General features: G+C 27.8%; 2 protein-coding genes across 3 annotated transcripts in view; one reads left to right on the top strand and one right to left on the bottom strand.

The window, feature by feature from the left end:
- The window catches only part of LOC107457160 (N-terminal amidohydrolase 1), a 22791-nt gene extending 19934 nt beyond the window's left edge, over positions 1-2857 (bottom strand). Inside the window, exon 1 of one of the 2 annotated variants that reach the window (XM_016075248.3) lies at positions 2541-2857. The gene's annotated coding sequence lies outside the window, so the exon portion shown is untranslated. The remainder of the gene's footprint in view (positions 1-2540) is intronic. The other variant, XM_016075257.3, reaches the window with a different exon arrangement.
- Positions 2858-3045: 188 nt separating this feature from the next.
- LOC107457151 (RecQ5 helicase) lies at positions 3046-6745 on the top strand. Its single transcript, XM_016075235.3, has one exon. The coding sequence runs from the start codon at positions 3304-3306 to the stop codon at positions 6004-6006; it is 2703 nt and encodes a 900-aa protein (XP_015930721.2). The 5' UTR covers positions 3046-3303; the 3' UTR covers positions 6007-6745.
- Positions 6746-14294: the final 7549 nt, after the last annotated feature.

Below are 14294 nucleotides of genomic sequence, written 5' to 3'. Positions count from 1 at the left end.
TTGCGTAGTTTGGAATTCGACAGCATAATACAAGATTTCGTTGAATCCAAAAATCGCAAAAAAGTAATATATTAGATCATAAGATTCTGCAAAATAATTTATTACCGAAAAATATTATATTTTTATTTGTATCTTCATAATTTTGTGCAAAATACACTTGTTGTTTTTAAAGCTAAATTATTTTTGTCAACAAATTTTTTTCTCCCAAGTTCTTCGTAGGCCCCTGAATTTCGTAGGCCCTAGGCACGTGCCTAGTGTGCCTATAGGTTAATCCGGCCATGACAGTAACCATACACAAATGAATAAACTATATTGTTAAAAACAAATTCATAGGGTCAGAAAATGGGTATAAAATCAAACTTTTTTTAATGAAGGCTGGCTCTAAATCCAAACCATTAAATTTATTTTACTAAAACTTTTGAGGCATTTTACATACATTGGATCTATATAGATTAAATATGAGGCATAACTTATCTATTTTGATCGATTGTTTTCTTAAAGTAATGCATTCAAAAGAATGTTTTGACATACCCACTTTATCCCAGAGTGTGGTAAAGTGGGTTCAGTTCTAAAATTAGTATATATTTCGTGAAAAAACATTTGCAAACATTGTTTGAGAAATAAAAATGCTCTTAAAATAAATGTATAATGATTATTTAAAAAAAAATTATAGAAAAAGAAAGTTTTTTCGTATCATCAAATTAAAGAGTTAATGCTCATAGCCATCAAAATAAGATTCCGCTTCGGATGCAATATATTTTGCTGAGCTCTACACAATTTCATCAAAGAGTAAGAAAAGTGTAATAATTTTCGGTTTACTTGAAATATAAACAAGGGTGTAAAAATTAATATCTATAGAAGTAATTTAAAGTGTTTTTATAATAACAGGCATGCATTTTTATTTAATTTAGTTACCTTAAATAAATCATTTTGTTTTCTATGAAAAACTGCCATATGAAGGCAGAAACTTAATCAAAAACTCATCTATATCGTTAAATATGATCATTAAGTTTTTTTAATTGCCTATTTTTAATATGTTGGTGATATTATTCTCCAATCAATCTTTTCTTTAAATGATAAAATTTAAAATAAATTTTGTTGTCAGTGTTAAAATTGCTATGTAGGGCTATAATCAAACAAGTAAATTAACTTTTTCACATATATAGAGCATTAGATACTTACTAAAGCTAACACAGAAATAAAAAAATATCCCTATCAAACAAAACTTAGCTAAGCCTAACTATATAGATCCACCCTCAGAAAACAATTCATAGTAAATTGAATTTTCAAATTCATACTTAAAGGTCAATCTAGATCTGTTCTTTAGATCTCTATTTACCAGTTTGAACTTAAATTAATAGTTTTTGACAGTTTTAATGATATTAGAAGAAAGTTTATCAACAGCTTAAACTAAAATACTTTTTAAGTTGATCATAAAGATAGTTTGAAAACATAATTTTTTTTTTATCAGTTCCTAAAAGTGAAATAAAAATGCATGTCACAATTTCAGTAAATGTATTTAAAATATTACATTATCTTGAATTAAAAGGAGAAAATAGATGTCTTTAGCATATACCCACTTTATCCCATCTGACCCTCTACAATAATATGTTAAAAAGGTTACAAAACAGTAAGTTAATACAGATCATATGCTCCAAAGATACTTTCATAATATTACCTGATTACCCCAACTAATTATGCCAAAATACTAAATGAAATTGAAGTTTATCTAGGAGCAAATGAAAGAAAATTAGATAGCATGCTGGTAAAGGTTGCATTATGTGATCTCTGAGACATTAATATAGTTCTAGGTTATCTTTCTTCAAACATGCATGCGTGTATATTTTTAATTAAAATTGCTTTATCATAAATCAAACAACTTGTTGGCATATTTTATGGGTGTGAAGGGATTAAGTTATTATGATCTGAACTAGCATAAGTTTGAAAGAAATCAAGTTCTAAGAAATTTTTTTAAAATTAGATTGAGCAAAATACACGAAAAAATAGGTATATCATAAACCTAATTGTATTATAAGACAAACGAAATGAGAAAAATAAATTAGAAATTTGTGGGAAGTTTTCTATGAATATTTGAGAATTCTTCTTCTAAATCAATAACTTTTTCATTAACTTATCTATACCAATGATTTCCAAACAAAACTTTCAGACAATAGCGATTTAATCTTTCATGAATTATAATTCCTAATTCTTTAACAGACAAAATTTGTCGTAGTAAATAATACTGCATATTTAGTGTACGGTAGTTATAATCAAGAAAGCAGTATATAGTTTCAAAACACAATTTAAAATAAATATTAATTTTGTATCGAATATATAAAATTCTGATTAATTATAAATAATATCAATAAAAATCATAAAAAGGAGTTAAAAAGTTCCAGAAAATTGAGTAAGAAATCAATAACCCCTACTACTATGAATACTCCTGTGGTCAAGAAAAATTTTGCATTTATTATACCTAATTGTTTAAAATTTAATTAAATATTAAATAAAAGTTTCAAAAGTCTTTATAAAGAGCTTACTTGTAATTGGCATGACTCACAAGATATATTCGAAAAGAAAATTCAGTACAGACACGATAGCATAAACATTACCAAAATTGTGACATTTAACTCAAGTTTAGTTTACATATCGTGCTATAGTTTACATGTCAGACATTTCGCACCTCCGCATCAAATAAACTTAAAAAACGAGTTCATGTTTCAGATTTTGAAATAAAATCTATCTTCGTAAAAAATTAAAATAAAATTTAATAAAATTGCAATAAGTTTACAAGGTGTTATTTCTCTGTAATTAATATTTATTTTCTCATTTTCTGCTGTACTAGTTGTTTCAGCAGCCTATTGCCAAATAAAAAATTATTAAGTTGAAAAAACAGAATTTTGTTTACTTTTATTCAATTTTAGAATTAGCTACATTTAATTAAATTTTTTATTTTCTAATAGTTTTTTTTAAACTTTATAAATTTGTTTATTGTGTAATAGACATATGAAACAAAAATATATTATTGAACTAAATTTAACTGTCACCATGTTTATGAATGTATTTTGTTTTGTGTTTATGTTTATAAATAATTTTCGATATCTCACAAATCTTACTATTTAAATCTCAATAATTATAGCAATTGCTTAAAAATGTCTATTGTATCAATTAACTCAACATCTAGTTAGATTCTAATAGCAAATTCAAAGTAAACAATTTTTTTTTTTTGCTATCGTCTGCTTGCCTGCCAATATGATTTAACTAAACTTTTACATGTAATTTTGACATTTCATTGTATTTCTAATGGCACAACCACCTCCTCCTCCTCTTGAGGAAGTCGAAACACCGGGATGTGTTGTGAAAGAGATCGAAAAACAATTGTACAAAACTTTAAAAGATGTCTTCAAATATGACAGCTATAAAACTCTAACTCAAAAGCGAGCTGTTGAAGCTGTAGCAAATAGTACTCAAGATGTGTTTGTTTCAATGCCGACAGGTGCAGGAAAATCTTTATGTTTCCAGTTGCCTGCGATTGTAAGTGAAAGAAAGGGTCTTACTGTTGTTGTATCACCATTAATAGCCCTCATGCTGAATCAAATGACCCAAATGAAGGCATTAGGTATTCGTACTGAAACTATTAACTCCAAAATGTCAGCTAAAGAAAGAGAAAGAGTGAAAAAAGATTTAACAAGTAATTCACCTAAAACAAAATTGCTTTATATCACTCCAGAATTAGCTAGTACTCCAGGTTTTCATTATTTGTTAGATCATCTACACAAAACTAATAATATTGCTAGAGTTGTTGTAGATGAAGCACATTGTGTTTCTCAATGGGGACACAGTTTTCGACCAGATTATTTGCTTTTAGGAAAACTGCGAGAAAAGTATATGATGATTCCCTGGGTTGCTATGACGGCTACTGCTTCAAGTAAAGTTATGGATGATATCTTAGATCTATTAAAGTTGTCAAAACCTGTTGCAATATTTAAAACTGCTTGTTTCCGTCCAAATCTTTTCTACGATGTAGCATTTAAAGAGTCTCTTGATGATCCTGTCACAGATTTAAAGGAATTTGCACTATCTGCTTTAGGTGATCACTGGGAGATGAATCCGCCCAACGTGCGTGGCTGTGGAATTGTTTATTGTCGAACGCGTGATGGATGTGAAGAACTTTCCTCTAAACTTACTAAACTGGGTTTGCGTACAGAGCCATATCACGCAGGTATTAAACCTGCCATCAGAACGGAAACTCAGGCAGGATGGATGGAAGGCAAAATACCTGTTATAGCAGCAACTGTTAGTTTTGGAATGGGTATTGATAAACCATCTGTGCGTTTTGTTGCACATTGGTGTGTGTCTCAATCTGTTGCTGGTTATTACCAAGAATCTGGTCGAGCTGGACGAGATGGCAAGCAGTCTAAATGCCGAATATATTACTCTAGAAAAGATAGAGATACAATACTATTTCTACTTAAAAAAGACGAAACTTCTGCAAAATCTACAACTTCAAAACTAAAAATATCTACAACTATTAAGAGTTTTAATACCATGATTAAATATTGTGAAGAATCTGTATGTCGTCATTATGTTTTAGCCAGGGAATTCGGTGATGATATACCAGATTGTCGCAAACACTGTGATGTGTGTGTCTACCCCAAAGTAGTGGAACAAAAAATTTCAAAATTTAAAGGAATGTTGCTTGGCTCTAAAATAAAATATCAGAGGAAAGGTGGTGATTTTGGTGAGTTGTATGGCGGGGGACGAGAAGGTGCTCGTCAGGACTATGAAGATTATGATGCAGAAGGAGATGGACCATCACGAGATAAGCAAGCAGCTTCAGAATTATCTAATCTCATCAGTGATGAGTTTAGCAAACGGAGAGGTTCTAAAGATAAGTCAGATAAACATGCTGTTAAACATAGTTCTAAAGTTCTACAACCATCTTTAAGAAAAATACCTGAAGTCAATGTATCTATTAGAGAAAGGTATTTTGATAAATTAGTGGAAGAAATTCAATTGCATATGGATACTTTATCTTCGAATAAAAATTGTCCAGTTTTGAAAGGAAAAGATCTTAATCAGTGTGTTGCAGACCTCGAATGGAATGCCTTCAGTTCTAAAGGTAATATTCACATGTATCGGAAAGAGATGGTCAATTTAACTAAATCTCTGAGAGAAGCTTCTCGTCAAGCAGAAATACATCCAGTTCTTGCAAACTTTGTTCCTAATAAAAACTCAAAATGTGACAGTAAGGAACGATTGCACACTATCATAAACTATTTTCAAAAAAGTACTGCTAATAATGAGAAAATCTCCATTCAGGAGCCTGTTTCGAAGAATAGTCCTGTGAAACAAAAGAAAAGAATGCATTCTATATCTTCTGAAAGTGATGACCAGTCTGATAAATTTAAAATGACTAAAAGTTTCCTGGACAATGGTACTGTTAATCATGAAGTGTATAATAGTCCTAATAAATCTATAAAAATTAAAAAGAGCTCTGAAAGTTCTAGGTCTATAGAAGAAGAAAAACCAATAATGAAATATTTTTTTGAAAGTGTATCTAATTCTATTACTGAACCAGTTCATCATTTGTCCCCCGAGGAATCAAAATCAATTACGATATTTTCCGCCTCCCCTACCAGCAGAGGCTCTATGAAATCAGTTCCAACGGATCACGAGCGACGGACGTCTTCAGGTTCTCCTCCCAGGAAAAAGCGACACAAATCTAGTAATGCACATGGTAATAAGTCTGAAAAAAATAAATATGCAGAAACTAAAACTACAACCCAAACTCGCAATGACCTTCTAAAGAAGGCAGCGGATTTGGTACGAAAACATTTAAACCCTGAATATAAATCTAAAAGAATAAGTAAAGACTTTTTTAAAATTGTATGTCGTAGTATATCTCATAGATTAGTTGAAGCAGATGCAGTAAATGATGCAGCCGCTAAATTTGAAGTTGAAAAACTATTGCAATCGCAAGCATCAGTTTCTTCTGATCATTAAATTTGTATAATAATAACTGTTACTAAATGCATTGTCCTTTTTGGTTTGAAAAAATGAGGGAAAATTTATTATTGCTCAGTTGTTTAATGCTTAAAGATTTTTATTCACATAGATTTGTTTATTTTTCTCATATTGAATTTAAATATAAATTAATTTTGTTATGATGTTTAAAATAACACTTGTTATTAATATTATCAATATCATGTAAAATCATGTTACAATGTCTTTCTTTCATAAAAATATTTACTATTATTATATAATTAAAATTTGTATGTAAATTTTCAAGGGTTAAACTTTTGTCTTTAAAAAAAAACACTTAAATAATAATTGAACTGAAATAGTTTTATTAACAAGTCAAATATTTTGTCTTATTAATGACAAATATGACAAAATATTTGACTAGTTAATAAAACTAAAAAATCTATATATTTATTCAGTTTTTTAATTAACAAAATGAAATCTTGAAAGTTTTTTAAATTGTTAAAAATCAATTACGTTAATTTATTTTTTAAAATTTTATATTATAATAAAATATATTTTTAATTGCAGATTTCTTTGTATAAATTTAAAGGAATTTTGTGAAACATCAATTTAAAATAGTTGAAGAGAAAAGATGATTATGTTTGTAATTAGAAAAAAAAAAGAAAATGTGATAATCTAGAAATTGTGCAACAAATGTTGAAGGAGTTTTTGTTTTTATCAAATGTAAATAAAAGCATTAAATTTGACTTCAAAATATTGTTTTGTCTTTTTATCATTCAAATTTTTTGTGATGTGTTTAGATTTACAAGATATCATAAATTCTAGAATTAAGTTAGATTTTAAATATTAGTGATTTAATACATTTACTAAAGGTGTATGTTTGGGGGGGGGGGCTAAAAATCTTTAAAACTTTAAATTCTGTATCATGTTTGCTGTTTGAAAGAGTACTATAAATGTGATGTTTTCTTATATTTACAACGGTGTCTTGATTCTTTTATATGAAAAAAAAAATGATTTAATGTTAAAACTTGATATTATATTGTAGAACAGGTATTTGATTAGTTTAAGAAACAATGATCAATCAAATATAAATAAGAGGTTTTTCGTCTATGAAAATGATTTTTAGTTTTAAAAGTTGAATATACAATCAAGAAAAACTGTTGCAAAATAATCAAGTAAAAAAAAAATCTTTTATCATTAAAACATCATCAAAGCTAATCATATAAGAAAAGAATCTGAAACTTTTTTTTCCAGTTTTTCAGTAAAGATTTGGGAAATACATATTTTGTTTACATATTTTTAATGATTTCTGATGGGTGCAATAGACTTTTTTTTTTGTAGGATATATTATGACAGTCCTTTATTTTATTTAATATCATCCTATATTTTAGTAATAAAGAAAACATTTTTAAAAATTTCAAATCTTTTTCTTGGCTTTCGAATAGTTTTTTATGACAAATATATATATTAAAAGAGTTGAACAGCCAACCCATTTTTGGGTTTACGCCCAACGATGTTCAACTCCATAGACTTATAATTTTGAACCCAATCCAGAAGAAAGAAAACTTCTGGATCAGGCATTGAAACAAACCAGTCTTTGTGGAGAATGTTTTGAAACCACTTGAACCTCCCACACTTAGACAATGGCTCATGATTTTTCTACCACTGAAAATATTTTACTTCACTGTGGTCGTTGTGAGTAGAATTTATAAAGACCAAGCATCGCAAGGATTCCTTTGCCACTTCATTTGATTCAATCACCTGAGCCACCACAACTTTTATTTATATATATAAGATAAACAAAACTTAATTTTTGTTTGTAATTTTCAGCTATCTGGAAAGCGTGAGATCAAAATACTTTTGGGGTAAATAAGATTTTATAAAATTTTTTGGATTACAAGAATCAATTTGCACTTGAAGAATTGTGAAGTCAAATATGTTCTCCTAAAAGTATCTCATTAATTAAAAAAAGAATTAAAAAGCAAAAGAGAATATTTTGTAATGATAAGCAAGCTCTCATATTTGATTGGTGCATTTTAAGTAAGTGTTATGCCTTTCCTTCATAGATAGTTTAAAACATAGGTTCCCAGTCTTTTTTCGATTGCCGCTCACTTCGCAAAGCATAATTTTTTCAATGCCCCTTGCAGAAAAAAAAAAAGATCACCCCTTTTTTCAAGATGTTTTATATTATCGGCATGGTACATTATTAAAAATTCGTTGTAACCAATAAATTCATAATTAAAACTTTTTTGTTTTGTTTTATAAATCAAAATCCAATGTATCACGTAGTTGAAATTAAATAATCAATTAAATATTATATTGAAGCTTTTAAAGCTCCTATGCATATAAAAAATTTTTTTAGATCTGTACCAATATATTGTTTATTCTGTACCATGGTTATGTCTTTAAAAAAAAAAAGTGATTTGTTTGGGAATTTGATCAGCCTTAAGTATTCATCAGTGTTTTCCAGTACAGCTAGTGTAGTAAGTGAAACCTTTAAATTAAATGTGAAGCCTTTAAATTTAAAGTGGATATAGCAAAATTCTAGAAAAAAATGCTAATTAATTGCTAAAATAATAAATTACTACTATAATGAAGAAAGTTATGAGTAGCTAAGAGTCACGATTGCTATGTGGTTTAGGCACTTGGCTCTTCTTGTGAAAAGCTAGGGTTATATCCCTAATGCAGACTTGAAACCCATCCAGATTCAGATTATCAACTTACATCAGGTGCCAACTTGTCTGAGAAATAAAGTCCCGCAGTGGATTGATCGTTAAGACCAGTAGATCATCGAAGTCAAGCATCACTGACTGCGGTCAGTGTGCGGGTGGGTGACCACTTGGATCAGTCTGCATATGGACCGAGGGTGTGCGGTATTGGTTCTCGTTAAACTGTTCTACCGTAAAGTGCTCGACTTCGAGTGCAGGTCGTCGGGCTACCGAAGCGGGGTGCCATCCCCTCTGCAGAGGATCAAAATTGTGATGGCATGTCTTCGGATCATCCTCAGGGATGTTTCCCAGACCGTCGCCAATAGCCCATTGTGCAGCTCTAGTGCGACGTAAATGAACAAATCAGTCTGAGAAATAAAGAATACTTGTACACAATGCTGACTATTATGTCACAATAAATTTAATTGCCATTATTTCATTGCCACTTATTTTTTTTTAATTAGGAATAATTTCTTTAAAAGGCAACACAAGGAAAAATAAACATTTCTAAATTGCAAGGCTAAAAAACATTTTCTAATGATTCCATGATATAATATTAAAAGGCTTTTTATTTCATTGTAATTAGAAAGAAAAGTATTATTCTTTATAAAGACAAAGAATAATATTTAAACACAACAAGCAAAGGGATTTAATTTTCCTATAAAATGGGTTTCAAATCTTTGACTTAATAAATTGCTACTATAATAACTTTTTAAATAACAAAATGAAAATAATTTTTCGATACAAATTATGAAATTGGTAATTTTAAAATGTACTAAATTTTTTTATTAAAAATTCTTTTGTTAGTTACTGATCTTTTAGAAGTTCCAAATGCCCCCTCAGAAGTCTTCGGTGCCTGCTAGGGCTGGGGTATCGCTCACATTGGGAACCTATGGTATAAAAGCAGATAAGAGTTTTTTTTTATTCTTGTGCTACTCAAGTTCAGTGCTGCTCAAAAAATTATAATCAGATTAATCATTGCGGTGAGACAGGTGCCAAGTTTGAATAGTGAAAAAGAGAAAATGTTCATTTATGTTGTGCAGATATTATATCAGTTTTGTGATGGCACAGAAGTTAGGGCACTGAACTGTTATTGTGAACGACTGGGGTTCTGTCCCAGATGGTAGCTTGAATCCCACTGTACTTTAGACTAATAAATTGCTAGCTTGCCTGGGAATTAAGGATGACTGGTGAGCAATGCTGATTACAATGCAGTTGGTCACAAAATTGTAAAGCTATGACTTCCATGAGCCACTTAGGTGACAACTGGATGTTGCTAAAGTGCTTTATTTTTATTTTTTACTTATATACTTATATTTTTAGTTGGTAAGCAAAGATAAAAACCTTTTATGCAAGCTAGTTTTAAGACATTTGGTATTCAGCTAACTAGGATCTTATTGCAGTTCAAATAATCATAATGGAAATAAACATACAGTCTCATAATAACCATCTTATAGTAAGTTGCAATGAGGGAATTTTTTTTTTTTTTAATCAAATTTTGTCAAGTTATTTCAATAGTTTAGTGCAAGAACAATCAATATAATACTTTAAAAATGATGAAAATTATGCAAAATGATAAAAATTATCGAAATATATACTTCGTGTCAATATGAACAGTTCTGGTTTAAACCATTATTTATTCTTTTAAAGGTAGACTTTATTTTTGATGACAACATTTGAAACCTTTCATTACCAATAAATTTTTTCCCCATTAATTTTAACTTTCTTGCATTAATTTTAGGTAAGTTAAATGCATTAATTACAGAAAATAATCTAAAATTATATTCGAATAAGAACTTGGCCTTTTCCTTTCAAAAATTGATTATATTAATATAAAAATAAACTAATCTAAATTTAAATTTTATTTATAAAATGCAAACATTAAAATTTTATCTCACAAGAACAACAAGACCCTAAGTATGAAAAAGATATTATTTGTTGTGTCAGGCTAAAACATTCTAAAGCACATTTTTACAGACATCATAACTATAGGCTATAACATTTTAACCATCCAAGCAAAAATAGTAAGTTATTTATCTTATAGAATATGCTGTGGTAAATGTTTTATTAGTGTGTAACAGATGCAACAGACACTGAGTAAGAATTAGATTACAATTTTGCAAATACAAAAAAAAAATGTGAAGTAGTTTCTTCCTGTGTACTGTAAAATTGTTAATTTTCTTTCATAAAAAGACCTATTTAAATGTTAAAGATTTAGACGTTACAAAAATGAAGAACTATTTATCATAGGCATATATTTACAAAAATATTACTACAACAAACATCATTGAAGTTTCTTAATTTATTTTCTGTTCTCAATCAATGCATAAAAAGAGAGCAATTCTATCAACTATCATCTTTTTGCAAGGCAGTTCATTAAATACAAATGTCTCAACTTTTTTTAAAAAATTATTTAATTACTTTTTAATTTTAGAAAGAGGCAGGATGCACTTTGTATTAGATTGGCGTTAGTTTTACTCATTTAAATTTTAAATAAGTTAAAAATATTTTTTTACAATTTCATTAACAAAATATTTTTTTCCACTACTTAAAGTTCTAATAAACTTTTTTTTAAAAAGTTTTATTCTTGATTGTTATTTCCTATTCTTTTTTGCTTTAAATTTTTAATTTAGAGCATATATGTAGTTCGTGATTAAAGTTGACATTTTTACTGTATTATGTACTAATAGCTAATTATGAGGAAAATTAATTCATTCTGAAACTGTATTTTAAGGGTTTTACATTAAGGCGCAATGATAAGATACAAACTAAAAATACAGCTTGTGCCAGGCAAGGTCTAAGAAAGGTTGAGGTATATTTTCGTTTAGTTTACACACGTCTTTCAAAAGCAATTAAGGTTGTTTACTGTCCAGCTGTCACGAGAAATCCCCAACTGCACCTAACTCGTGCTCTGGCATTTTCTGTGGTTATGAGTAATTTTGAATTGAGGTATGGTGTCAGTTGTTTCATATTGTTGAAAGTTGAAAAAATTGTGTCATTTCTTAAATTCTCTAGTAAAAATAGTTTTGTTCTTGTTTTAATAACAGCAGAAAGGTTTAGATTTTCACTCAGGAAGTGTGCTCACGATAACTGCCAAGCACCTCAATGTCATGACGTATATTAAATAAAAATACACTAATTCAAAAGATCATCAATACAAAATTTTCCTAAACCTTTTAAACTGAACGTATTTAGGTTATAGTTTAATGATCTAAACGAAATTACCAATCAACAACTATAAGTTACCTTCAGCTATAATAATTGCCATAATGATAAATAAATACTTTGTAAATTAATAATGTTTATATTTTTATATTTCTGAAATAGCTTATGTTTGAAAAATTTAAACTTTAAAACAATTATAATAAAAGGGACATATATTTTGGTAAAAGGAAATTTTCATAACTTAATAATTTAACTATTAATAGTTGTGTAAACATATAGTTTTCTATTGCCTAAAATTAGCCTCAGAAACTTGTAGTAAAATTGATTTCAGAGAGAGTAATACAAATCATAATTTTTTTTAATATCTTCTTCACATATTTTGATAATTGATGTTGTATTTATAGATGTTATAAATCTTCTAAAATTGAAATTAAAGACAATAAATAAAAAATATGATTTTTAAATATCAAACATGATGAATATATATATATATATATATAAGTCAATAAATGCACTTATTATCCTTAATATTTATGTAAATTTTAAACTATTAGCAATAATCACTTGAATTTGATCATATTTTTGTGGAAGAAATACTTAGTAAATAATAACTTGTCTAAATAGCAATGGCTGATGCATAAATATATATAACACAATAAGTACAGCAAAATAATTAAGTAAATTATGTTTTGTTTCTAAAAAAAAAAAAAAAAAGAATAAAAATAACTCCAATTGTTTTTCAGTCTTAAATTTAAATGTCATAGTATAATATTTTTTAAACATTACTATATTTATACTTATAGAATTAACATTGTAGGAAAATGAAGGAAAAACACAGTTCATTGTGGATAATTCAAATTTTTTTACTCTAGAAATCTGATTAAAAATGTTAAAAAATATATAATATTTCCCTATGTATTTTTAAGTGATAAAAATAACTGATTAATTTGAGTTGTAACATATGTTTATAGAAGTTTTCAGCTTTAATGTTATGCACACAGAAATTTAAGTAATATTTTTTTTTCTTTTCATCTGTCATCATTTATAGTAAAAAATATTCACAGTTTTCTTAGTGGTGGAACACTTTAGATCTGAAGATGCTCATTCTTTTTTTTAAAAAAAAAATATTATGGTAGATTCTAGATTTGCCACTGTAGCAAATATATATCAAAGAATATGAAACTAGATAAAACATAAAACAAATTCTTAAACCATAATGATAAATACATCACTTTACAGGGAATTCCATCATATGTAGGAATTTCTTGGTAAAAAAGGAGACAAAAAGAAATTCACAGACAGTGTTCTATCCTACTTGACCTTTTTAGGAGGACAAAATTATGTCATTACATATTAGTGAAACGTAACTTCAAGGGAAAAATCTGGAAGTCTATCAGAGATGGCCAAAAAAAATTCGTGAGAGTGTGAGCTTTAATCTATGTATTTTAAGTAAGTTAGAAAATTGAATAAAGCTCATCTATTTGTTTGTTCCAGACTGACTACTTAAGTGAACTGAACTTTTAACTTACACTTGAAAGGAAATTTGAGTACTTTTCATTGGACAGCCAGAGAAATTATTTCCTGCTACACAGACTTTTATTGTTCTGCTTATAGATTTTTAATTGTTTTTTTTAAATCTTTTTAAAATGTTTTAAGGTCTTTTAGGTATTATTGTTTTAAGAATGCCTGATTTCTTCACTTTGTAATTTTGTTGCATTTACATTTTCTTTTTATTTCTATCTTAAGTGTCCAACTTTGCATGGATTTTGTTTATTTAGTGACAACAGTTTTTCAGATTTTATGCATGATTAACTGAGAACCATTAGTTTTTTAATTTAATTTTGCATTATTTATTTTATGTTTCTAATTATTATTTTAATTTCAAAAATGATTGTATTAAGTGAAAAATGATATAAGCATTTTTGTTTTCGGTTATGAACTATTGTACAGCATGGGGAAAAAATATTCTGTCAAGTTTTTTTCTCACCTGATACTACAGGTTGGAAAACAAAATTTCACCAGTCTCTTTTAAATTTTAGATGAGGTTCATTGGAAGAAAAAGGTTGGGAAACACTTGTTCTCAACCCTTTAATCAATAAAAATTTTTATTTACGAAAAATGAAATAAAGAATTGGTTAAAAATTTTGTTTCGTGAATAGTTTTAAAGGTTATGGATTTTTTGAAATCAATTCACAAAATCAATAACTAAAAATTTAATTTCTTAAAATGAATTTAAATGCAAACTAGTATAGTTTTTCCAATTTATTTATTATTATCTCCAATTTATTTATTAGTTTTTCCAATTTATTATGTATTAAACTCAACAACAAAAATCTTTTAAAAATTCAACATACATAAATTTTTACAAAATATGAATCATCAGATAAATATATATATTTATATTAATTAAAATATTTAAAAATTTCTCACAAA

Source organism: Parasteatoda tepidariorum, chromosome 5 (assembly GCF_043381705.1).
Source record: "Parasteatoda tepidariorum isolate YZ-2023 chromosome 5, CAS_Ptep_4.0, whole genome shotgun sequence".
In the NCBI taxonomy this organism is placed as follows: Eukaryota; Metazoa; Arthropoda; class Arachnida; order Araneae; family Theridiidae; genus Parasteatoda; species Parasteatoda tepidariorum.
Note: the sequence above shows the minus strand (reverse complement) of the source record. Positions and strands in the feature narration are given on the sequence as shown.